At 48.6% G+C, this 23,180-nt stretch overlaps 2 protein-coding genes across 3 annotated transcripts; one reads left to right on the top strand and one right to left on the bottom strand.

Annotated features, from left to right (window-relative positions):
* Nucleotides 1-34: 34 nt before the first annotated feature.
* Nucleotides 35-854, top strand: NCBP2AS2 (NCBP2 antisense 2 (head to head)). The gene has a single exon (XM_045540013.1). The coding sequence runs from the start codon at nt 114-116 to the stop codon at nt 423-425; it is 312 nt and encodes a 103-aa protein (XP_045395969.1). The 5' UTR covers nt 35-113; the 3' UTR covers nt 426-854.
* A 1,329-nt stretch (nt 855-2,183) lies between these two features.
* PIGZ (phosphatidylinositol glycan anchor biosynthesis class Z) lies at nt 2,184-22,229 on the bottom strand. 2 transcript variants are annotated; one of them, XM_045540009.1, is made up of 4 exons: nt 21,970-22,229; nt 8,780-8,860; nt 6,827-7,037; nt 2,184-4,060 (listed from the first exon to the last, which is right to left on the bottom strand). In XM_045540009.1, the coding sequence occupies exons 3-4, from the start codon at nt 7,035-7,037 to the stop codon at nt 2,532-2,534; spliced, it is 1,740 nt and encodes a 579-aa protein (XP_045395965.1). In that variant the 5' UTR covers nt 8,780-8,860; nt 21,970-22,229; the 3' UTR covers nt 2,184-2,531. The 2 variants fall into 2 exon arrangements, with proteins under 2 accessions (XP_045395965.1, XP_045395964.1); XM_045540008.1 differs by lacking the exon at nt 21,970-22,229 and adding an exon at nt 17,909-18,055.
* Between the last annotated feature and the right edge of the window lie 951 nt (nt 22,230-23,180).

Below are 23,180 nucleotides of genomic sequence, written 5' to 3'. Positions count from 1 at the left end.
AGCGCGGCAGTGTCGTCATCAGGCGGCGCGGGCGCAGGCGTGGTCCGCCGTGGAACGTCGTCGACCAGAAGGTGAGAGCGGCGTGCTCCCGGTTCCGGGGCGCTCGGAGGAAGATGCTTCTCCGGCGGCTGCTGGCAGCCCTGCTGCACAGCCCGCAGCTGGTGGAGCGTCTGTCCGAGTCGCGGCCCATCCGACGTGCGGCGCAGCTCACCGCCTTCGCTCTGTTGCAGGCCCAGCTACGCGGCCAGGACGCGGCCCGCCGCCTGCGGGGCCTCGCGGCCGGGCCCGCGGAATCCCTGAGCCGCCGGGCTGAGAGATTCAAAGACACCTTCACCCAGGAGCTACGCCGCGGCCTCCGGGACCGGCCGGGGTCCCCACCAGGGTCCCCACCAGGTAGCCAGAGGGGCCCAGGTGCGAACACTTAACCAACCCCTGGTGCGGCCGAGGTCTGGGCTCTACAGCGGCCTCGGCGTTAAGGAATCATCCCGGGCAGTGCGGACGGCTTCGAATACCGACTCAGATTGTTGGTCCATGAACGACCCACGCATAAGAACCCATGCCAAACCGACATCCGGGTTGAAGTCCTGTGATTGAACAGGGCATAGTGTGGAGAAAGACCCCGAAGCCTGCAGAGAGAAAGATAGGCTGGGCCCGGACACAACACGTACAGAGAGCCACAGAAGGAACCACAGCCAGAAAGAGAGCCTTCCCTCCGCAGATGGGACTAAAACTCTCGATGGATGCTGCTGCATCTGCGCTGCTATAACAGGACACTTAATTTCAGGGAAGATCATGGATGGAGAGACAACCTTGCAGCTGCCCAAATTCTCTAATTAAATGTGTGAGCTAATAGGCATGAGTGTGGTACTTCTTAGACAAGATGGATCTTGGGGGCTTTAGGCCCATGGTAATAATAGTTGACATATATGGAGTGGTTATTCTGTGCTGGCACTTGCTAATTGCACTCTATGTAGGCCCTCTCACTTACAACCACATTCATATAAGGAATTGAAAGCTACTTCTTAAGTTGCCCAAAGCCTTACAGAGTGGGATGTGAACAGAGTCATTTGACTTCAGGGCCGAAGTCCTTAATCACAGCTCTCTGCAGCATTTACCCTGACCCTCAATGCCTGTCTTCCCACACCACCACCCCTAGGCATTAAGACTACTGCGTACCATGGAACAAACTACTTGGGTTCCTATTCCCCATTTTAGAGGGCCTAGGATACAAACAAAGATTTTGGTGCATCTAATGCACCCTTGATTTAAAAGCGTGTTGTATACAGAAATGCCCTGTCATTTGAGGCTCCTAGCTAAATTTCTGATCGTTTCTAATTAGGCTACAAAGTTAACCATGCAATCTAGGAAGCTTGAAGCCATAGGAAAAGCTTTTAGGCTGGTAACCAGATATTGACTGAGCATTTTATGTTCTCTTTTCCCACTGGGGTGGGATGAGAGGGCCTAAGACCCACAGCATTGCTGAGAAGATAGAACATCTGACCTCCCTAATCACAGAGAATGATTCTTTTTATTTTTTTTTTTTTTTGAGCTACAGTCTCACTCTGTTGCCTGGGCAAGAGTGCTGTGGCCTCAGCCCAGCTCACAGCAACCTCAAACTCCTGGGCTCAAGCAATCCTCCTGCCTCAGCCTCCAGAGTAGCTGGGACTACAGGCATGTGCCACCATGCCCAGCTAATTTTTTTATATATTTTTAGTTGTCCAGTTAATTTCTTTCTATTTTTTTAGTAGAGACGGGGTCTTGCTCTTGCTCAGGCTGATCTCAAACTCCTGAGCTCAAATGATCCTCCTGCCTTAGCCTCCCAGAGTGCTAGGATTACAGGCATGAGCCACCGCGCCCGGCCCAGAGAGAATGATTCTTAAAGGCAAGGTGCAAGAATGGCTGGAGAGTTTCCTACTATCTTTCAGGAACAGGAGTAGAAGAGCGTGGGGAGAAAATCTCCAGAATGATTTGTGTGGGTAATAATCAGACACTGAGACAGCAGGCACCAAACTGCCATTAACAACAACAGCACAGGGGACATCTGAACCACCTATTCTCCGTACTTTACCACAGACTTTCATGTATTTGGAAAGCCAGATTAGCCTTAGGAAGCCAAAGGGTTGTCATGACAGTGAGAAGTAAGGCACCAGGGAAAGTTTGGAAGAGGTCATTCAGGAATGTCATTAGCATTTCCTTGTCTTTTTTCACAACCAGGTGCTGTTATATATTTAAAACACCACAGTGGCTGGAAGGAATAGGGAAGGAACAGACATAAGTTGCCATTGGCTACACCAGGCTTTGGGGACCTTGGCATCAGGACTGTGACGGGTCAGATTTTTAGTCTCTGAGGGAAGAGTGCCAGCCCACCCAGAAGGCAGAACAGCCAACGGCTGTGCCCAGGAAAGGCCACAGTGGGAATCCTGAAGGCGAGCCAAAGCCCTGTCCCAGTGTCCCAGCCCAACTACCCAAGTAGAAGGTGGAGTGGCACCTTGTATGGCTGAATCTTGGGCAGTGGCTGGTCTGTCATACTGTCAGGTTTCAGCCCCAACCTCCATGATGTGGAGACTGAGGTGGTCCCTCCAAGCCCCACTCAGCAGGGAGGACAGGGCTGGGGGGTCCTCCAGGGTCAAATGGGGAAACATGAGTGTCTCATTCTTGAGGTGGAAGCTGCACCTTTCCACAGCATGCCTGGTGGTGCCAGGAGTCACCACAAAGAGGCGGCAGAGCCACGGCCCACCAGCCACTTGGCAGGCTGGTTGTCTGGTGAAGCTTTTCAGGGCTTGGCACAGGACCCAGTCCTCGGTCCCACCCATGTCCACCACCTCCACAGGTGACCCCAGGCCTGGGAGGTGGAGGAGGTGCCGGGGGGGCATGTAGGTGTGGGTGAAGAGGAGTGTGTAGTGGGTAGGTGTGCTTGGGAGCACAGGTGCATGGACCACCTGCTCCAGGTACTCCAGGCCTGGCAGCAGGCCCCCCTGGTGCAGGCAGCCGAAGAAGAAGGCACCTAGGACATTGAAGAGAAACAGGGTGCCCTTCCAGGGCACAGGGTGGGTCTGTGGGCTGCAAAGCAGGACTATGGGGACCAGGAGAGGGATTAGGAACCGAGCCTCCTGGTGGCTAAAGGCAGACAGCAAGGCCAGGGGCATGAAGTAGAGGAGAAGGAGGTAAGACCTGGGACTGGACAGCAGGCTCCAGGCACCCGGAGCCCTCCGGAAGCCCGTGTGTGCAAAGGCCTGGAGGCAGACTCGGAGCTGTTGCCACGCAGCCTGCAAGGCCTGAGCATGCAGCACCCCAAAAAGCAGAAAGCCATTGACTGCCAGGTGAGTGAGCCGCGCATGTGTGCCATGCTGTGCCAAGTTTTGGGGATCGAGGTTGTAGTGTAAGAAGTTGATGGGGGTGAGAACAAAGGAACTGGACCTAGAGGGGCTGGAGAAGTACCAGCTGTCCGTGGCTACAAACACCACTGCTGCAAAGGCCGCCCCCGGGAGAAGTGAAAAGGCTTCTCGGGCCAGGGACTTGAAACCAGGGTTTGTGATTCCACGAGTGCCCCAGAGGAAGAGGGGGACCAGAGCAAAGGCCAGAAAGGTGGGGCGGTTGAAGAAGCCAGCAGCCACGATGCCCCCAAGAAGCCAACTGTGCCGCCATGGCCCTGGAGCAGACTTATTTGGTGTGGGGCTCCGTATTACACGGGGGGACACCAGCACCAGCAGCCACGCGAAGAGCAGTCCCTCGATGTTGTTGGAGAAGGTCCTTGTGTAGAAGACTAGGGTGACGTAGGAACCAGACAGCAGGACCAGGGCGCTCCAGCGGTTCGCCCCCCACAGTGGGGCCAGGTGGTACACAGCCGCATCCAGGGCAAAGGAGAAGGCAGTGACGAGGAGCCGGGGCCCCACCAGCAGCGAGTAGCCGCTCACCAGGCCAGGCCACAGCCCCAGTTCTTCCCAGAGCCTGAGCAGCCAGAAGGTAGAGCCAGAGGTCAGCAGAGGGAAGACCACCGTGCGGCAGGAGTTGCTGGGGTAAAACTCCCAGGGACGGGCAGCCTGCACACCCAGGATGTCCTCTGCAGAGAGAGAGGCAGGGGTGAGCCAGTTCCCAGCTCAGGGGTGAGATGGGAAAAATTCTAGGATGGTACCCAAGATTTCCCACCCCTAGTATGCACACCATGCATAATTCCTGGGCCTGGGCACAGGATGGATTTTACTTCTGTGATTAGGTTGTGTTGTGTGGGAGCCTCACTGTAAAAAGCGGAGATTGTTGGGTGGGCTGATCTGGTAACAGCAACCCTTTAAAAGCAGAGTTTCCTCCGGCTGAATGCAGAAGACGCAGTCAGAGGTTCAAAGCATGAGAAGGATCTGGTGTGCCACTGCTGGCTTAAAGATGGAAGGGGCTACTGGCTAGCAACGTGGGTGGTCTGTGGAAGCTGAGAGCAAGAAAATGGGGACCACAGTCCCATAGCTGAAAGGAACTAAATTCTGCTAGAATTAGAGAGCTTCCAGACAAAATCTCAGCCTGGTCCAGACCTTGATTTCAACCTTGTGATACCCCGAGCAGAGAGCCCATGCGGGACTTCTGATCTTCAGAACTGTGAACTCACACAAATGGGTGCAGTTTTAAGCTGCCAGGTTTGTAATGTTGTTATGCAGCAATAGAAACAAACAGGGGAGCTCAAGGTGAGGCCCCACCTTGTGAAGGGAGCAGAAGGAACATGCCTGGGAGATGGGGTGACAGTGAACCCTGGAAAAGGGTTGTGGGGAGGAGTGAGGGAGGCTTTCTTCCTCTTCTCAGAGTTCCAAGATCTCACAAGTCAGTGAGATTGTTCTCTGTGATTGTTCTCTAGGAGAGGGGACGCGGGAATGGGGGGAGGGGATGAACCATCAGGATTATGGTCAAAAGCGATTTAATTTTGTGTATGATACTTAAATTTTTTATAAGAAGAATATATCCAAGTAGTACTTATATCATTAAAAAATAAGTCAGGTGTGGTGGTTTTTGCCTGTGGTCCCAGCTACTCAGAAGGCTGAGGCGGGAAGATCGCTTGAACCCAGGAGCTTGAGACCAGCCTGGGCAATATAGTGAGATCTCATCTCCAAAAAAATAAAATAAATAATTTTAAAAGTTAAAAAAAAAAAAACATTGCCTGGTGTGTGACCCTGTGCCCTGATGCCCCAAAGCTCTGAGGGGTGAGGGTGATGGATCAAACTCTTAATTTCTGCAACTCCACTCCAACCCCCGTTGTCCATGCTTGATAACCTTGCTGGTTCTGCAAAGCTGCTTATGTGGCCCGGGGGTCATTCAGGCTCTTTGCTTCTGCTGCCTAATCCTCCAGCACTTTATGTATCTGTGTCAGACGGTGAAAGGGAAACAGCAAATCCAGGATCAGATCAATCTGGCTGCTCCTCACTGGCTCAGGTTTTGTTTATTATTATTATTATTTTAGAGACAAGGTCTTGCTCTGTTGCCCAGCCTGGAGTGCAGTGGCATGATCATAGCTCACTACAGCCTCAAACGTCCTGGGCTGAAAAGATTCTCCTACCTCAGCCTCCAGAATAGCTGGGACTACAGGTGCACCACCATGCCCGGATAATTTTTTTTTTTTTTGAGACAGAGTCTCTGTGGCCCAGGCTAGAGTGCCCGGGCGTCAGCCTAGATCACAGCAACCTCAAACTCCTGGGCTCAAGCGATCCTCCTGCCTCAGCCTCCCAAGTAGCTGGGACTATAAGCATGTGCCACCATGCCTGGCTAATTTTCTTTGTCCAGCTAATTTCTTTCTATTTTTAGTAGAGACAGGGTCTTGCTCTTGCTCAGGCTGGTCTCGAACTCCTGAGCTCAAACAATCCACCTGCCTCGGCCTCCCAGAGTGCTAGGATTACAGGCGTGAGCCACCGCGCCCGGCCAGCCAGCTAGCTAATTTTTTAAACAATGTTTTTAGAGACAGAGTCTTGCTGTGTTGCCCAGTCTGGCTCAGGCTTAAAAAAAAAAGTGTGGGAAAGAAGACTGAACTTTTCAACATAAAAACCAAATCCACTTACTGAGCAAAGATAGCTGGATTTCTCCCCATTATCTATTTATCTATATCCCCCTTCTTCCTTAGTCTTTTTAGCTGGACACTTGGTCAGATAGAAAGACTACATTTCCCAGCTTTCTTTGCAGCTAGGTGTGGTCATATGATACATTCTCACCAGTGGGATGAAAATGTGCAAAAAGTATGTGACTTTCAAATTTCACCTTAATGAGAGTAAGTATGCCCATTTCCTCTGTTCGCTGGAAAGATGGTTTTTAGACTTGATGGTTGGAGCTCAAGCAGCCATCTTGAACCATGAGGAAGAAGCCACAAGCCCACAGCATCTGAAAAGCCTCAAGCCCCTGGCAACCATCCTCATGATGTGTCCTATACCACTTAGCAGATAAGTTCTGACAAGTAGGCATCCTAGGTCTGTGTTCCCTCACCCCTCACTTGCAGCTACAGAAGAAACATTTCATTATCTCAGCTCACAACCCTGTGTAAGCTTCCCCAACCACTGGGGAAGCCCAACTCTGAAACTGTTCCACTGAGAAGTCCAACACAGCTTTCATTCTAAATGACCTGTGCTGTTGGTCCTAGAAGCAAAACATCAAAGAGATATGTTATTAGTATCATTCTGAAGGTCAGGAAGGAGATGTGAAGTCCCCACTTCTAAGTTCTTATCCCAGAGAGGCTGCTGTTGCTTTGCTTGTGGATTTACTGCTCATCTGCACAGACATGCTTCTCCCTCTCCATGAAATATCCAGTCAGTGCCTCACCTAAACTCTGCTGCAATTTATCTTAATCACACACGGGGAGCTTTACCTGCCATGACCTCAGGTGACTGGAAGAACTCATCTGGGTGCACGTAGCCTGTCTGCGGAAGGAGACACCACAGCACGCGGAGCAGGCTGAGGCTGCCCCAAAGCACCCTGGCTGTCATCTTCGGGTCAAATTGTTGCCGAAACACTGGGCCAAGAGCCTGGAATGACTTTCCAGCTGCTACAGATGCTACTCTGGATCCACAGATCTGCATCTGTTGGGGATAACATTTGTTAGCTATCATAATGTAAAGTATAATATGTTCAACTATCTGAACAAACTCAAAATGAATCGACATTTAATGAAAGTGATGATGATAATAATAATAATAGCTACTTTTTATTTAATGTCTGCTAAGTACCAGGCACGTTATATGCAGGTCTCATTTAATCCTTTCCACAATCTGGGGACTTACTATCCCCATTTTACAGATGGGGAAACTGAGACCTCTGTTGATTTGCTAAGAGTCTGTGCAACTTTCACATATGCTGGAACCTACCTTTTGGAAGGTGATGGGGACTTAGGTAACTCCCCACGATGAGAATTCCGACTCGAGAATCTGAGCCCATTGCATGCAGGAGTAACATCTCTGGTGAACAGGAGGACAAGTTTGACAGCTGTTTGTCGCTCCTCCAGAAATAGTGACTTTTCGCTGACTTCCTGACCTTCGTATTGTAAACCCTGATCTTGAATACTTCTTGCTCTCAGGTGTGATGTCATAATGTCATCAAGACCAGACATCTTGTCAACAAGATGAAGTAAAGCAACAGAACAGAACCTGGCAGATGGTGGCAGGGAGCTTCCAGATGCTCATTAAAACCTCACAGAGCTTGAAAGTTATTAATAAGTTTTGCAGCCTCTGCTCCAACTTTCTAACTGAATTGTATTTTGCCAGAGTGAGTGAATACCCTGGCTTTTATTTTTATTTATTTATTTTTTTAGACAGAGTCTCACTCTGTTGCCCAGGCTAGAGTGCCATGGCATCAGCCTAGCTCACAGCAACCTCAAACTGCTGGGCTCAAGCAATCCTCTTGCCTCAGCCTCCCGAGTAGCTGGGACTACAGGCTTGTACTGCCATGCCTGGCTAATTTTTTCTATATATATTTTTAGTTGTCCAGATGATTTCTTTCTATTTTTAGTGTAGATGGGGTCTGGCTCTTGCTCAGGCTGGTCTCGAACTCCTGAGCTCAAACTATCCACCCACCTCGGCCTCCCAGAGTGCTAGGATTACAGGCATGAGCCACCTCGCCTGGCCTATCCTGGCTTTTAGAGTAGAGTTTTCAGATAGAAGGTGAGGCCAACAATGTATACATATGTCAAAACATCACATTGTACCCCATAAATATATGCAATTATTATTTATCAAGTAAAAGTTAAAATTAAAAAATGATAAGGTCAAACAGTGCCGGAATGCAAAGGGTCAAATCAGAATAGTTTTCTTCATCAACAGCCAATATGATACTGCAAGACAGGGGTGGTTGGGGAGGGGAGCACAGTATCCATCACAGAGGCACAAACTTTGGAGTCCTGCAGGCCTGGTTCAAATCTGGAGTCTGCCATTATTAGCTGCGTTACCCTGGGCAAGTTGCTTATATCCCTAAACCTTGGGTTCCTCATTGTGAAGTCAGATGACAGTATCAACCTCCTAGGGCTGAGGGCGATTTAGAGAGTGATGCATGGCACTTAGTACACAGAGCTCGCACATCTAAGTGATCAATGCAGAGTCATTCTTACTATTAACACTTTCACTTAAGACACAAATAATAAAATCCAGTCTACCCCAGACACACTAGGAAATACTCAAAATCAGCACTTCTACTGGCCACAAAAATAAATAGGATTTGATTTAATCCAATTGTCAAGATAAGTTTATGCATATGTTTGAAGCTTTTCTCTAAGTATAGAACTTATACTACATGATTAAGATTAAAGAATAAAATACCAAATTCATCATACCTGATTGAGAAGCCCAGCCTGCCCTGCACTGATGTGAGCGGTTACAGAGCACAGCCTGGATCCTGGTCTGCTGTTTTCCCTCTGCAGCAAAGGAAGAAATTCAACAAGAGGACACCAGGATCTATTCCCCCTTTCCCAGGTGACAGTGCTCAGAATTTCCCCTGAGATCTGCATCGTTCGCTCCCTGTCACTAATGTTCAGCCATGTGGCTTGGGATTTGATCCATTCCCAAATCCAAGTATAGTCTCTGAATGGTTTAAGCCAAATAGCTTTCCCATCCCATTGATCACACTAATTGTCTCAGGGTGGGGCACGTGACTCACGCTGGTCCAATCGGAGGAGCTAGGGACAGCACTGGCAAAGGCGGGTCATGCCCTTGCTCAGTGTCTCCAGCTCCATCAGAGGCTGCCACACACCCACATTCTGACTTTCAGGACCTCATTCCTTCACAAGTCAGTACCCACACGTTAACATAGACACCCTGAAAGGCTGGGAATTCATTTGGTGTTGTCATTCAGTTGCAGGATGAGATTTGGTTTTCAGAATGAGATGGGGTCTGGTTTTTAGCAAGCTCAGCCCTCAAGTTTCAGGAGATAAGTTCTAACTTCTCAGGACAGGCAAAGAAGCATTTTGTGATCTAAGCGAAGAACTTGAAGCCCTGAGCTCATTTTTTCCTTTTCTTACTTTGTTCACATTGAGGAGCAACCAGCCAGTCTCATCCTACTCATTAATTTGACTAAAATGTTCCAAGGTGTTATACAGATGGTTACCCAGAACATTGCCCGGAGTAGCCAATGGCAATATTTTGTGCACTTCTAATGCCACATCACTCCATGGACTACCTGTGTTCTCTTTACCACTGGAAATCGAGTCATTTGTGCCTTTATTCTTTTTTTTTTTTTTGAGACAGAGTCTCACTCTGTTGCCCGGGCTAGAGTGTGGTGGTATCAGCCTAGCTCACAGCAACTTCAAACTCCTGGGCTCAAGCGATCCTTCTGCCTCAGCCTCCCAAGTAGCTGGGACTACAGGCATGCGCCACCATGCCCGGCTAATTTTTTCTATATATATTTTTCGTTGTCCATATAATTTCTTTCTATTTTTAGTAGAGACAGAGTCTCGCTCTTGCTCAGGCTGGTCTCGAACTCCCAAGCTCAAATGATCCACCCACCTCGGCCTCCCAGAGTGCTAGGATTACAGGCGTGAGCCACTGCACCCGGCCCATTTGTGCCTTTAAATCTAGTCAAACTAGAGAACCAATTCCAGAAAACCCAGACCCTATTCAGAAAACTCATCCTTAAAATCCAGTTCCTCTAGAACCACTTTCAGTTCCCAAATCTGTTATATATCAGGGTTCAACCAGAGAAAGAGAACTAGTAGGAGATATATAATAAGATTTATTGCAAGGCATTAGCTTGTGCGTTGGGGGACGGGGTGCTGACGAGTCTGCAATCTGTAGGGCAAGCGATCAGGAAGGGCTGGCTGTGGCGCTTGGGCAGGCACTGAAGCTGTGCCCACAAGGGTAGTAGTATCTTCTAATCCAGGGAAGCCTCAGCTCTGCTCTTCAGACTTTTTAACTGATTACATCTGGCCCATACAGATTATGTAGGATAATCTTCCTTAAAGTCAACTGATTATGTACTTTCATCACTTCTGCAAAATACCTCACAGCAATCCTTCGATTGGTGTTTATTGAATATGAGGACTATAGCCTAGTCAAGTTGATAGAAGAAACTGACCATCACACCCTAAATAATTCCGTGTTTGTAACTGTGTCTGAATTTTAGATCAATGGAATAATTCTTTGTGTAACTCATCAAGGACTTGCTTCTTTAGCTTAACATTCTGTTAGCTGTAGCTATAGTGTTCCCTTGGGTGAATAGACTAAAATTTGTTTATCCTTTTACCGTTGTTCATCAGCTGGGTTAGCTCCAGGTATTTACAATTTTTTTATTCCTAACAATGCTGCTATAAATATTCTTATACAAGAGTTCTCTGAAGTACAAACTTAGAAGTGGAATTCCTGAGTCATAGGAGAAGCACACTTTCAACTTCACTGAACTATGCCAAGCTGTTTTCCAGAGGTTCCCGCCAGCTAGTCATGTAATGTCACAGTGCCCATCCCTTCATGTGCTCGTTTGTGCCTGCTGTTGTCTGACATTTTGATTTTGTAAATATTGTGGGCATTAACGTGCATTTCTCTGATTACTAATGGGATTGAACACTTTTTCAAATGCTTGTGGAACATTTTTGTTTCTTCTGTGGAGTTCCTTTGCCCATTTTTATTGGGTTGTCTGCCTTCTTCTTACTATGTGTAGGAATTCTTTATGTTTATTGCACAGCTAATACCTTTTCCAATTTGTGGCTTGTATTCTTTTTTTATGGTACACTCTTATTTCCCTTTCTTTTTTGTTGATACAGAATAGTTTACATATTTATAGTATACATGTGATATTTTGTCACATGCATAGAATGTATAATGATTAAGTCAGGATATTTGGGGTATCCAACACCTTGAATATTTACCATTTCTATGTGCTGGGAGCATTTAAAGTTCTCTCTTCTGGCTACTTTGAAATATACAATATATTGTTGCTAACTCTAGTCACCCTACTCTTCTATAGAACATTAGGCAGTCTTCTTCGTTTTCTAAGTTAAAAAAAAATTTTTTTTAGAGACAGGGTCTCCCTCTGTCACCCAGGTTGAAGTGCAATGGCATAATGTAGCTCACTGTAACCTCAAACTCTCAAACTCCCAGCCTCAAGCGATCCTCCCCTCATTGGCCTCCCAAAGTGCTGGGATTACAGGTGTGAGCCACTTTGCCTGACCTGCTTTTATATGTCTTGTAGAGAGCAAATACCTGGATTTTGCTAATCTACTCTGACAATATTTATCTTAAAAATGCAGCTTTTGTTCATTTTATCAAAAAGGCACCTGCACTCAAGTATTTGTTGCGGCACAATCAACAGTTGCAAAGATGTGGAATCAACCCAGGTGCCCATCAATTCATGAGTGGATTAACAAAATGTATACACACACACACACACACACACACACACACACACCATGGAATACTACTCAGCCACAAAAAGAGATGAATTAATGTCTTTTGCAGCAATTTGGATGGAACCATTATCCTAAGTGAAGTATCTCAAGAACGGGAAAACAAACACCACATGTACTCTCTAATAATTTGGAACTAATTGATGGGCACACATAGACACAGAAAGAAGTAAAAATCTTTGGAAGTCAAGGAGGGAGGGGTAAAAACCTAACAGGTAAAATGGACACTATTCGGATGATGGGCACACTTACAGCCCTGACTAAAGCATTATAAAACCTATGCATGTAAAAAAAAACCATTTTTACCCACTTAATATTTTGAAATAAAAAAAAGAAAGGCCATATGACAAAAAAATATAGGTTTTGAAATCTTTAAATTTAGTGTAATTATTGATGTATTTATTTCTATCATCTTATTTTCTGTTTTCTTTTTTCCTTGCCTTTTTTATATTTGCTTTTCTATCCTTTCTTGCCTCTTTTGGATTGATTTTCTTTCTCATTCCTTTCTCTTCTGAACAGTTTGGAAGTTATATACTGGATTTCCATTATGTTATAAAATACAATGTATTATTTAATATTTTAATATTTAATATACTATAGTTTGTTTCCTTATCATGATTCTAGGTGTACATTTCTTTTTATTTATCATAGTTGAAATTTTTTTGGCTTCTTGAACCTGTGGATTAGGGTCCTTTGTTATTTATAGAAAGTAATCCTCCATTATTTCTTCAAATATTATCTCTTTCCCTTCTTTATTTACTCTCTCTCAAATTATGACTAAATGTGTGGTAGACAGTTTCAGTCTATCTTCTATGTCTTTTTAACTTTTATTTTATATTTTCCATATTTTTATCTTTGTGGGATCTATTTCAGGTAAGTGAAGTTCTATTCTATCTTCCATGTCTATTCATTCCTTCAGCTGTATCTAATCAGTGATCCTCCTGCCTCAGCCTCCCAAGTAGATGAGACTACAGGCACGCACCATCATGGCCAACTAACTTTTCTATTTTTTGTAAAGAGTTTCACTCTTGCTCAGGCTGGTTTTGGACTCCTGACCTCAAACAATCCTCCCACCTTGGCCTCCCAAAGTGCTAGGATCATAGGTGTGAGCCACCTCGCCTGGCCATATTTTTCATTTCTACAAGTTGTTTGATTTTTCCAGGTTTGCTAGCTCTTTTGTGATATTTTCAAAAGCTCTCTTTTTATTTATTAAATTACATCACACATACTTATTTGATATACTAGTTCTAATAACTCCAACATCTAAAGTTTGGGTCTAAATCTGCTGTCTTGTGTCTGCTGGTTCTTACTCATAGTGCTCTGTTTACTTGTATATTTAGTGAATTATTTTATTTGGGGGCTGCTCATTTTCTTTGGGACATTACTTGTGGATATTCTTTGAGCACAGGGATGAAGGCACATTTCTAAGTTCCACTGGAAAGGATTTACACTTGCTTCTATCAGACACCTATGGGCAGTACAAGTCGAGGACCATTTTTAATTGAATTATTGGCTCCAGGGTTTTTTGTTTTTCGTTTTTCTTTTGGGGAGGGGGATCGTGCCCAGTCATGTGAGTTCAGACTGAAAGCCTACATGAGAGCAGGCTATGGTTACAGATTCTCAAGGGAGATTCCCCACCCCAATTTGATTAGCATCAGGGTCTAACAAAGGCAGTTTTCCTTGCAGTCCTCTGGGGATGGAAGAGTTTATTTCTCGGCCATTTTTATACTGAGAATGCAGCCCTCTTGAGTCCCAGCTTTGGGGGAGTCTCCTGTTGGGCTTCCCTTTTGGGTGGGCAGAAGGCTTTATCTTCTGTCCTGCTAGTCCTGAGAGGCTACAAAAACAGATGCTCAGAGTCACCCAGTTTTCCTATGTCCTCGAGTCCAAATCTGGCTTCAGTGCTTTGCATACCTAAGTCCCTGCCTTCATGCCTGAGTTTAACTTACTTTTTATTCAGCTCACATATTATTTTATTCAGCATTTTAGTTATTTTCAGCAATTCATTCCTTTTGTAATTCAAGCACAACTTTCCACTTGTGTCCCTTTTATTATAACAACTTTCATTGTTTTTTTTCTATTTATAAATGTAATACAAGGTTGTTGTAGAAAAAGTAGAAAATACATTAAGCAAAAAGGAGAAAACAGAAATTACACTCAGTTCTGAATCAGTATTCAGAAAAACATTGTTAACATTTTGATATATGATTTTCTTGGAAAATGTAGGTTGATATTTCTGATTATTTTACACTTTGACATAAGGCTGGGATAGGAAATAGCCATGTTGAGAGATTTAGACAGGAATTGAGAAAAGCTTAGTTAGTATAAGCCACATCAAGTTATTTTTAAGGAAGTTGTATACTTAAATGACAGCTTGGTCAGTGGATCTTTCTGGTTAGGATTTGGGGGTTGGGGAACAGGAAACGTGAGGAGACTGTGTTGCAGTCACATCAGGGCTTTTTAGGATGTGTCCCAAGACCAGTATAGGGAACTTGGATGTCTCCACAATTGTTAAAGACATCTGTTGAGGGGGGGTAGGGTGGGGAGATGCTATGCCTCAACCTCTGAAGTTGGGTTCCAGAAGAACTGACAGCAGGCTGTGCCTCAGTGTGTGGGAGGGTGGGCAGGTTGGGATTATGACTTTGGCATGAGACCCATGGACAAGCCGGTCTCATGGCACCTGGCTGGGCATGGGGCTGCTGGCCTCTGCCCCACCCCTCCCACTCTTATCCTGCCCAAGCAGGTGCCATTGGCTGGGGCTGCTCCATCTTAGCGGTGTGGCCTCGCAACTGTGAAATTGAGTTTTGTCTCTATGAGGGCTGACAACTCAGTGAGTATTTTCAATGTATTTAATATATTTTTAAAACAGGAAAGGGATCATACAATGTTTGTTTTAAAATATGCTTTTGTCACTTAGCAAAATATCCTGACCATCTTTCCACAGATCACAAGCACCTCTCCCACCAGCTGCGAGCTCTCCGTCCATCGTGTATCCACTCCCTCCCTCTGTTGTCTTTGGCTCACACTTTCCTTCCACTCAGAAACACGTTAGATTCTCTACCATTCTTAGCAAAACAACCAAGCAAAACTGCATGTACCCTTTCTGCCTCTCTCTCCTCTCCTTTTCACCGGAGCCCTCAAACCATCTGCGTTCACTGAATCCACGTCTCACTTTTTGTTCACCACCGACCTGATACAATCTGGCCTTTGCCACCACTGTGCTGACACAGCCCTCCCAGGAGCCTCCTTGGCTTTCGCCTTGTCAAAGCCGTTGGCCACTGCAGGCCCCTACCCTGCCCGCCATTTGACAACAGGGATTCCCTTCCACTACTCTGTCTCCTTCTAGAGTGTCTCACTGTACAAAAGCTAGGAAACAGCTACATTTTGTGGATTCCCTTGAAGTTGATTATTCAAATTAGGTTTTCAGAATTTAGAAAGCAGTTGTGAGACAAGCCAGATTTTTCCAGTTTTTAGAAGCACGGTCTTGCTCTGTCACTGAGTTGGAGTACAGTGACGTCATCACAGCTCACTGCAACCTCAAACTCCTGGGCTCAAGGGATCCTCCTGCCTCAGCTTCCCAAGTAGCTGGGACTACAGGCGTGCACCACCAGGCCCGGCTCATTTTTCTATTTTTAGTAGAGATGGGGTCTCAGTATGTTGCCCAGCCTGGTCTTGAACTCCCAGCCTCAAGTGATCCTCCCACCTCGGCCTCCCAAAGTTCTGGGATTACAGGCGTGGGATTACAGTGGTGCCTGGCCCAATTTTTGCCATTTTCTTTGTTTTCTCCTGGCAAACAAGATCATGAAGACACAGGGATTTTCTGCAGGAGCTTCCCAGTATCCAGTTCCCACTTTGTGGGAACAGGGACACAGATGCAGTTATGGTGGCAACAATGCTGTGTTATTAAACCCAACTGAGTTTCAAAGGTGGCTTTTACATTAGCCTGATTGTCATAGAAGTGGTAGCTCCTCTAGGGTGTTCAGTCTTTCCTGGAGGCCCAATTAGAGTTCCTGTTTTAATGCACCTAATGCTTTTTAGTACCCACTTCCCTGTATCAAATTCTTTTTCTGCTGGCTTCTAGTTCTTGTACTGAAACTTGACCACTTGGTATCAGAAGTGGCTGCAGGCTATGGGCCCTTAAGGATAAGAATATTCATATACTAAAACAAAACAACTACCAGTCTATCTTCTGTGCCCAGGAAAAAAACTCTTTTGAGAATGAGGGTAAAACAAAGATATTTCCAGGGAAACCAACACTAAAAGATCTTCACAAGCAGACCCTCAGACAATTCTAAAGGACATATACCAGGCAGAAGGAAAAATGGTTCCAGATAGAAGATCTGAGCTGAAAGTAGGAAGAAAGAGCAAAGAAGTTGGTCATTAGGTGGGACATCTGGAAGGTGGGAAGCAAGTGAAGGCATCTCCTTGCTGCTTTGGCTGTTTTCTTCTGACAGGTGAGTCTAGGAGATGGGTATGTCTTCCAAAGCCGTGTTCCATGCTCATTCCATGCCTGAGTGCTGACTGGCAGCTGTGCTGGTTTGGCAACGGCTTTCTGCCCTTGAGTCACAAATAAAGCACTGTGTTTATGAATACAATAGCTCCAGTGGTAGGCTCCCAAGTCCTCACTTTCCTGATGGGGGACAGAAGTCATGGCTCCAACAGTGGGTCAGTTTTGCAAGGTTCTAGGAGTCATTTCTGGAGATGCAACCTACAGCTTGATCACCCAGCACTTCCAAAGGTTTTATGAGCAGCTAATTCCCTACATTAAACTGATTGTGATTAAAATACTCAGTTGTTTGCAAAAAACATCAACAAAAACTCCAACTCAAGCTGGTTTCAACAATTCATCATGTCACATAACAAGACAGCTACGTGTGGTACTGTCAGGGGTCTCTTGCTGCTTCTCAGTGAGAACTTGATACTACCTTTCTCTCTTTTTTAATTCTTAATTTTTTTTAGAGATGGGGGTCTTGCTATGTTGCCCAGGCTTGTCTCAAACTCCTGGCCCCAAGTGATCCTCCTGCCTCTGCCTCCCAAAGTGCTGGGATTACAGGTTTGTGTTTATGAGGACATCACCCTCGTGCTGGTGGCAAGATGGCTGGAACAGTTCCAGCCATCCCATCCAGACATGACAACATTGAGAAGTGTCTGTATTTTGGGGGTATCTGTTTTTAAAAGTTTTATTGAGATATAATTCATATACCATACAGTTCACTCATTTAAAGTGTACAATTCGATGGTTTTTAGTATATTCACTCATAGGAGCAACCATCACCACAGTCAATTTTAGAACATTTTTGTCACCTCAAGAAGAACCTTGTATCCTTTAGTTATCACCTCCCATCCCCCTCCACCACCGCAGCCCCTGGTAACCACTAGTTTACTTTCTGTCTATTGATTTCCCTCTTCTGGACTTTCATTTGAATGGAACCATAAAGTATGTGGTCTTTTGCTGCTGCTGCTTTCATTTAGCAGAACATCTTCAGCTTTCATTCATGTCGTAGCATGTAGCAGCACTTCCCTTCTTTTTATGGCCAAATAATATTCCCTTGCATGGATATACCACCTTTTATGTATCCATTTGTCTGCTGATGAACATCTGAGCTGTTTCCACTTTTTGGCTATTGTGAATAATGCTGCTATAAGTATTTGTGTACAAGTTTCTGTGTGAACATATGTTTTCATTTCTCTTGGTATATACTTAGGAGTGGGATTGCTGGATCATATGGTAACTCTATGTGTAATCATTTGAAGAAACTTCCAGATTGTTTGTCAAGTGGCTGTATCATTTTACATTCCCACCAGAAGTGTATGAGGGTTCTGATTTCTCCACATCCTTACCGATACTTGCTGTCATCTCAGACTTTTTTTATTCTAGCCATCCTAGTGAGTGTGAAGTGGTATCTCATTGTGATTTTGATTTGCACGTGCATCTCTTTATAAGATCAAGGACATCTTTTCTGGAAGTCCCCCACCAGATTTTCCATCAAATCCCATTGAACAGAACTGTATTGGATATACCTTCCTGGACCAAGCACCGGCAAGGGGAATGGGGTTACCAGGGGGACTCACCTCCTAGGCTGGAGCTGGGACTGCGGGCTGCCGCCTCTGAAGCACCGCTGAGAGGAAGGTGCTTCCCTGAGCAACATCGGGTTCTGTTAGGAAGGAGGAAGTGAAGCAGAGGACCAACTGTGTGGCTGTTACATGTGGCTTCCGTGACACCAGGCTCTCATGGCTTATCTCCTCCCCTGGGCCTTTGTTCCCAGGCTCCACTTCCTCTGTCCACCCCGTCAATGTCAGAGCTTCTGGTCTTCGACGTCTCCCTTCTCACCATTTTTGGATCATCTCATTTATTTTCATGGTTTCAATTCCCACTTGATGGCTTCTGAAATTGCCTCTTTTCTGAGCTTCAGATTTATTGGTAACAATAATAAATAATAATATGACAACAATAATAGCATTGCCATTTATTCGATACATTATTATGTTCCAGACATTGCACATTATCTCATTTTACTCTCACAAGTACCCTATAACCCTATTAATATCCCAGATGAATGAAAAGGCTTTTTGCCCAAGGTAACAAAACTAGTAAGTTGGTGAAACTGGAAGTTGGACCCAGTCTGTCTGATCCAGAGCCCAACTCCACTGCCTGTTGGACTTCTGCACCTACCTCAAGCTCAGAGTCTGTCCAGCTGCTTAGTCCAGAAACCCAGGGGTCATCTTCCTTCTCCTTTGCCCCTTCACCATGTGATACCAACTTTGCTTTCTTACCATTCCTTGAATCCAGCTCTTGTTCTTCATTCTCTGCTGTCATTATCTGAGTCTGGGTGTGCTGTGACTGGGTACATGTGCCTGGGATTCCTCAGCCCTAGGGGTGGCTATGCTGGGACTTCAGATGGCCAGAGTCCTTGGGTTGGTTGCTGCCAGCTGCCAACAGTCCCCTCTTGCGTTATCCAGTGTGCCGGGCAATGGGAATCACTTTCCCATTGTGCATAATGAAAAAGATGTCGAAAAGCAAGATCTGGAGTGGACTGCACCCAGATCTCTGCACTGCCTTTGCCGCCTGCATCCTTCCGCCTGACTGCAGCAGATAGGGTGCATCGCTCCCCTTTGTAAAACCTCCGGGTGGGGGCCAGCCCCTCACCACACTCGGGGACAGGTCCAAACTCTTGGTTGTGGCTGACAAGGCCTCCATGGCCCCACTGTCCTCCCCAGCCTCCACTCTCATGTCTTTGTGAGTGGAACTCGGCGCTCCAGAAACATCATTTTTCTGTAATCATCATTTTTCCATAGTCCTCTCCTCTATTCTGTGCCGTTTCTCACCTCTGCCTCCTTGCTCACGTTGTTTTCCTTGCCAATGTGCTTATAACATGGAGTTAGGACCAGCTGGGGCATCCAGTAAAGCAGGTTCAAGTCCTCGCTTTGTCACTTGCTCATGGTGAAAGAACACTTAATCTCTTTGAACCACAGTTTGTAGCTCATCTGTAAAATGAGTACCTATCTCGGGCTGTTGTGAAGATGAAATGCAAAAAAACACACAAAAAAATGCAGCCATTTTAAGTGGTTGCTTTCATTATCCATTTTGCTCAACTGCCTTGACCCGCAAGAAGCCTTCCCCAACTCCGCTTCCGAAGGACCCGGTGCAGAGCTGGGCACCGCGCCACGCACGGACTGTTGCCGGATTACTTCTCTGCCCGCCTGGCTGAGGTCCCGCAGGGCTGGGATCCATTCGGGTCCATCTCAGGCCCTCGAGCCTAGCGTGGACGGGCCCACTGCGGCCCATCTGTCAAGGACAGAGCAGGAGGGTCCCCCGAGTAGGTGGCAACATAGTGGGGCATTGACCAGAGCAAGTGCGAGAGTTCTGCGGCGCAAGAGCCGCGGGCCGCCCTCCCCACGGCTCCTGAGGCCGAGGCCAGGCCGGAGGAGCCGCGCTGGTGGCCCACTCTGGCCCCGCCTCCTAGGGGCGGAGCCAACGGTAATGGGCCGGGCGAATCCACACCTAAACCCAATCAGGATGCGGGCCTGCCCACTTATGCAAATAGGGGCTCTGCCCTGGCGCTGGCCACGCGCGGGTCCAAACCCCGCAGCCCCCCGGGAGTGCGTCTCCGGGAGACAGGGCAGCGGAAGGCTGCAGGATGAAGGGACGGCTCCAGGTCGGGGAGACTGCGGGGCAGGGGAGCGGGCGCCGGTAACCACCGAGACAGACGCATCCCGCGCGTGTGCGGGGAAAGGGCAGGGCAGGCAGCAGGGAGACAAGGGAATAGCCAAGCAGAAACCATAGAGCCGGGCGCGCGGGGACGCTGGGGAAGGGATCACGTCAGTGGGGCGACAGGAGGGGAAGGGAGGACGAGAGAGGGCTCGGGCCAGCCACAGGTGAGCAGAGACACTTGTCCGGCCCACTGGGCCGGCTTCTGGTGCCCCACGTTTCTTCGGCGCTCAAAGTGCACGCAGCACTGTGTCTGTTTTGGGGACAGCAGTGAACGAGCACGGTCCAGCACCGCAGCCAGTGAATGTGGCTCATTCCAATGAATGTCCTTACCTTCAAATTTAAACTTCGTCCTGACAAAGCTGCTGGGTCGTCGCTTATGGGAGAAGGCAGGGGGTCCAGGGTTCAGCCCCTTCTCCGGATCTGGCAGGTGGAGCAGGTTTTAAGACTTTAGGAGGAGGAAAGGGGTGGGGGCCCAACAACCAAAGGCTGCTTCTCCCGTGTCCCGCAAGGCCAAGATCTTGTTCCAGACCTCGGGGCCCATCCCAGGGATAGAGGGCGAGAGGGCTCCCCCAAGTCCATTTGCCCGTTTGGTGTCGTGTTTCATCTTCACCTTGGCCCTGGGGCTGACAGTAAGCCCCGCAGGGCGCCCTGGAAGATCTGAGGCCTCCTTCCTCCGCTGCACAAACAGGCCTATGTGTACCCTTCGCTGCACAGAGAATGCAACGCGCAGCATTAAACACACACAAAGGACAGTGGAAGAGGGCAAGGTATGTCCCTCAGCTGGCGCACATCATTTAACCATCCGTGACCTCGAAGTTCGCGTCTATAAAATGGAAACTGCTCAGTAGCAGCAAGTTTAGAGATGTTCGTGATTAAGACAGTGGTTCCCAGTTTTCCGAGGAGAAGGAAGGTATCTGGGGTGAAGAATGAGGTTTGAGAAGGAATGGTGAGGAATGTCCTCGTCAAGAAAAGCAGCAACTGTGACGGCCACACTGTGGCCCATGCAAAGACCCTGAGGGCCACCGACTGGCAGGCTCAGTACTTGCCTACAGGGTTACCTTTGCGCTTGTCCGTGCCCCCTTGCAACTTCTGGGCCAGGAGGCCATCCTGTCATCCTGGGAGGACAGGCCTGGCCCGAAGTGCGGCCTTCTTCTCGCCTAAAATTACACCGATCTATCCAAGCGCACAGACTTCCTGCTCAGTGCTCTGCAGCATCTTTGGTTTCAACCTCACACCCTGTGAGGTAGCAGTATACGATTTTTTTTTTTTTTTAGACAGAGTCTCACTCTGTAGCCCGGGGTAGAGCGCCATGATGTGAGCCTAGCTCACTGCAACCTCAAACTCCTGGGCTCAGGTGATCCTCCTGCCTCAGCCTCCCGAGTAGCTGGGACAACAGGCATGCACCACCATGTCCAGCTAATTTTTCTATTTTTAGTACAGAGGGGGTCTCGCCCTTGCTCAGTTGAACTCCTGAGCTCAAGCGATCCTCCCGCCTCGGCCTCCCAGAGTGCTGGGATTGCAGGCGTGAGCCACCGCGCCCGGCCTATGCTCTTAAGTAGTACAGATGGGGAAACTGACTCAGCACGGTTATACAACCGCCTAAAAACACCTCCCGGTAGCAGAAGAGAATTCAACCCTAGGCTTCTGTCTGGGCCCAGAGCCAGTGCTCTAAAGTGAAGTATACCCACGGCTTCCCTTTCGGGGAAATTGCCAGCGCGACCCTCCAGTCTCCCTAGGCCCGGAGCGGGCCAGTGCTCAGAGCAGGCGGACCCCCATTTAGGGAAAGCTGCGGGCGGGAATGCGGGGCCCCATAGTTCCCCTGCCTTCCTCCCCGTTTTCTGGCACCTGCTGGTCTCTAATCGCAGTCCGCCCTGCTCCCCGCTCCTCCATCAGCATTTTCGGAGCTGCGGGCCCGACTCACCCGCGCGCCGCCTCTGGGCTGCACCTGCAGCGTCGCCAGCGTCCGGCCCGCACCCGAGGCGGCCCCGGTGGCGGCGGGAGGGAGACGGAGGGAATCAGTCGCCTCTCCGCTGTGTCCAGAAAATTAGGCAGACCTCTCTGTGCGCTCGGCGGGGCTGAGAGGGATGGGAACGAGCACACGGGCGGGCGGGGCCCCGTGTGTGTTCCCCGCGGTGCCGCGGCGAGCTGTGGCCGCGGCAGAGGGATCACGAGGGGCCCGGGTGTCCCTCGGGCCGTGGAACGCCCGGCAGTGGCCGATCCCGCCCCGCCCGCATTCGCCCTCATTCCCCCGCAGCGCCCTCCTTGGCCAGCCACGCCCGGCCAACAGCCTTCTTAGCTCGAGGGGCAATTAAAAAACATTTCTAGGCCATAGTTCTTTTGTCGCTCGAAATGAGCATTTCTGAGCTTCCCGTGGGCGGGGATTTGCTACGGCCGAGACGACGGGCTTCGCTGCGTGGAAGGGCAGTGCGGGGACAGGCGCTGCGGCAACTCGCTCTGCGGGCCTTGAGAAGTGGCGCCGGGAGCAGTTTCTGTGTCCCCCGGGACGCTTCTCTCTCCGGGCACCCGCCGGCGACAGCACATTCCATCCTGGAAGCAGCCCCCGGGGGCCCTGCTGCCCCTTTCCGCTTTCCGCGGGTAGGGGACGGGCGCCTGGCCCGAGGGGGCCGCCGGGCTGGAGGGAGGTCACTGTCCACAGTGCCCGGGGACCAGGCTCCCTTCTCGGACGCCAGGCCGGGGGGCTGAGGGGCGACGCGTGCGGGAGGCGGGGGTCGGAACCCGCGGCCTTCCCCCAGGAGTGCGGGGCTGGAGCGCTGGCCCGCGCCACGCGGCCTCCGGCGCACACAGGGGTCGAGTCCCCGCGCCCGGCCAGGCGCCCGGTCCCGCGGTCCCAGCCTAGGACTTGGACTCGCGCGTGGCCGGCGGGCCCGACGCTGCCCCCTGGCGGGCTCCGGGGGAGGCGGCGCCGGCGTGAGGACAGCCCTGCCCCCTCCTCCAAACCAAATTCTTTTCTAAAAAGTCCTGAGCAGAATCCCTGCACCTGTGTTCCCCGCCGTGCGTCACAGCAACCCCCTCATGAAGACAAAACAAAACAAACTACTTTATTGAGATATTATTTACTTAACAAATAAATAACCAGAAATTATAAATACTATCCGTGGAAGTATGGAGTTC

Source organism: Lemur catta, chromosome 1 (assembly GCF_020740605.2).
Source record: "Lemur catta isolate mLemCat1 chromosome 1, mLemCat1.pri, whole genome shotgun sequence".
NCBI classification, from domain to species: Eukaryota; Metazoa; Chordata; class Mammalia; order Primates; family Lemuridae; genus Lemur; species Lemur catta.
The sequence above is the reverse complement of the archived record's forward strand: the minus strand, read 5'-3'. Positions and strand labels throughout refer to the sequence as shown.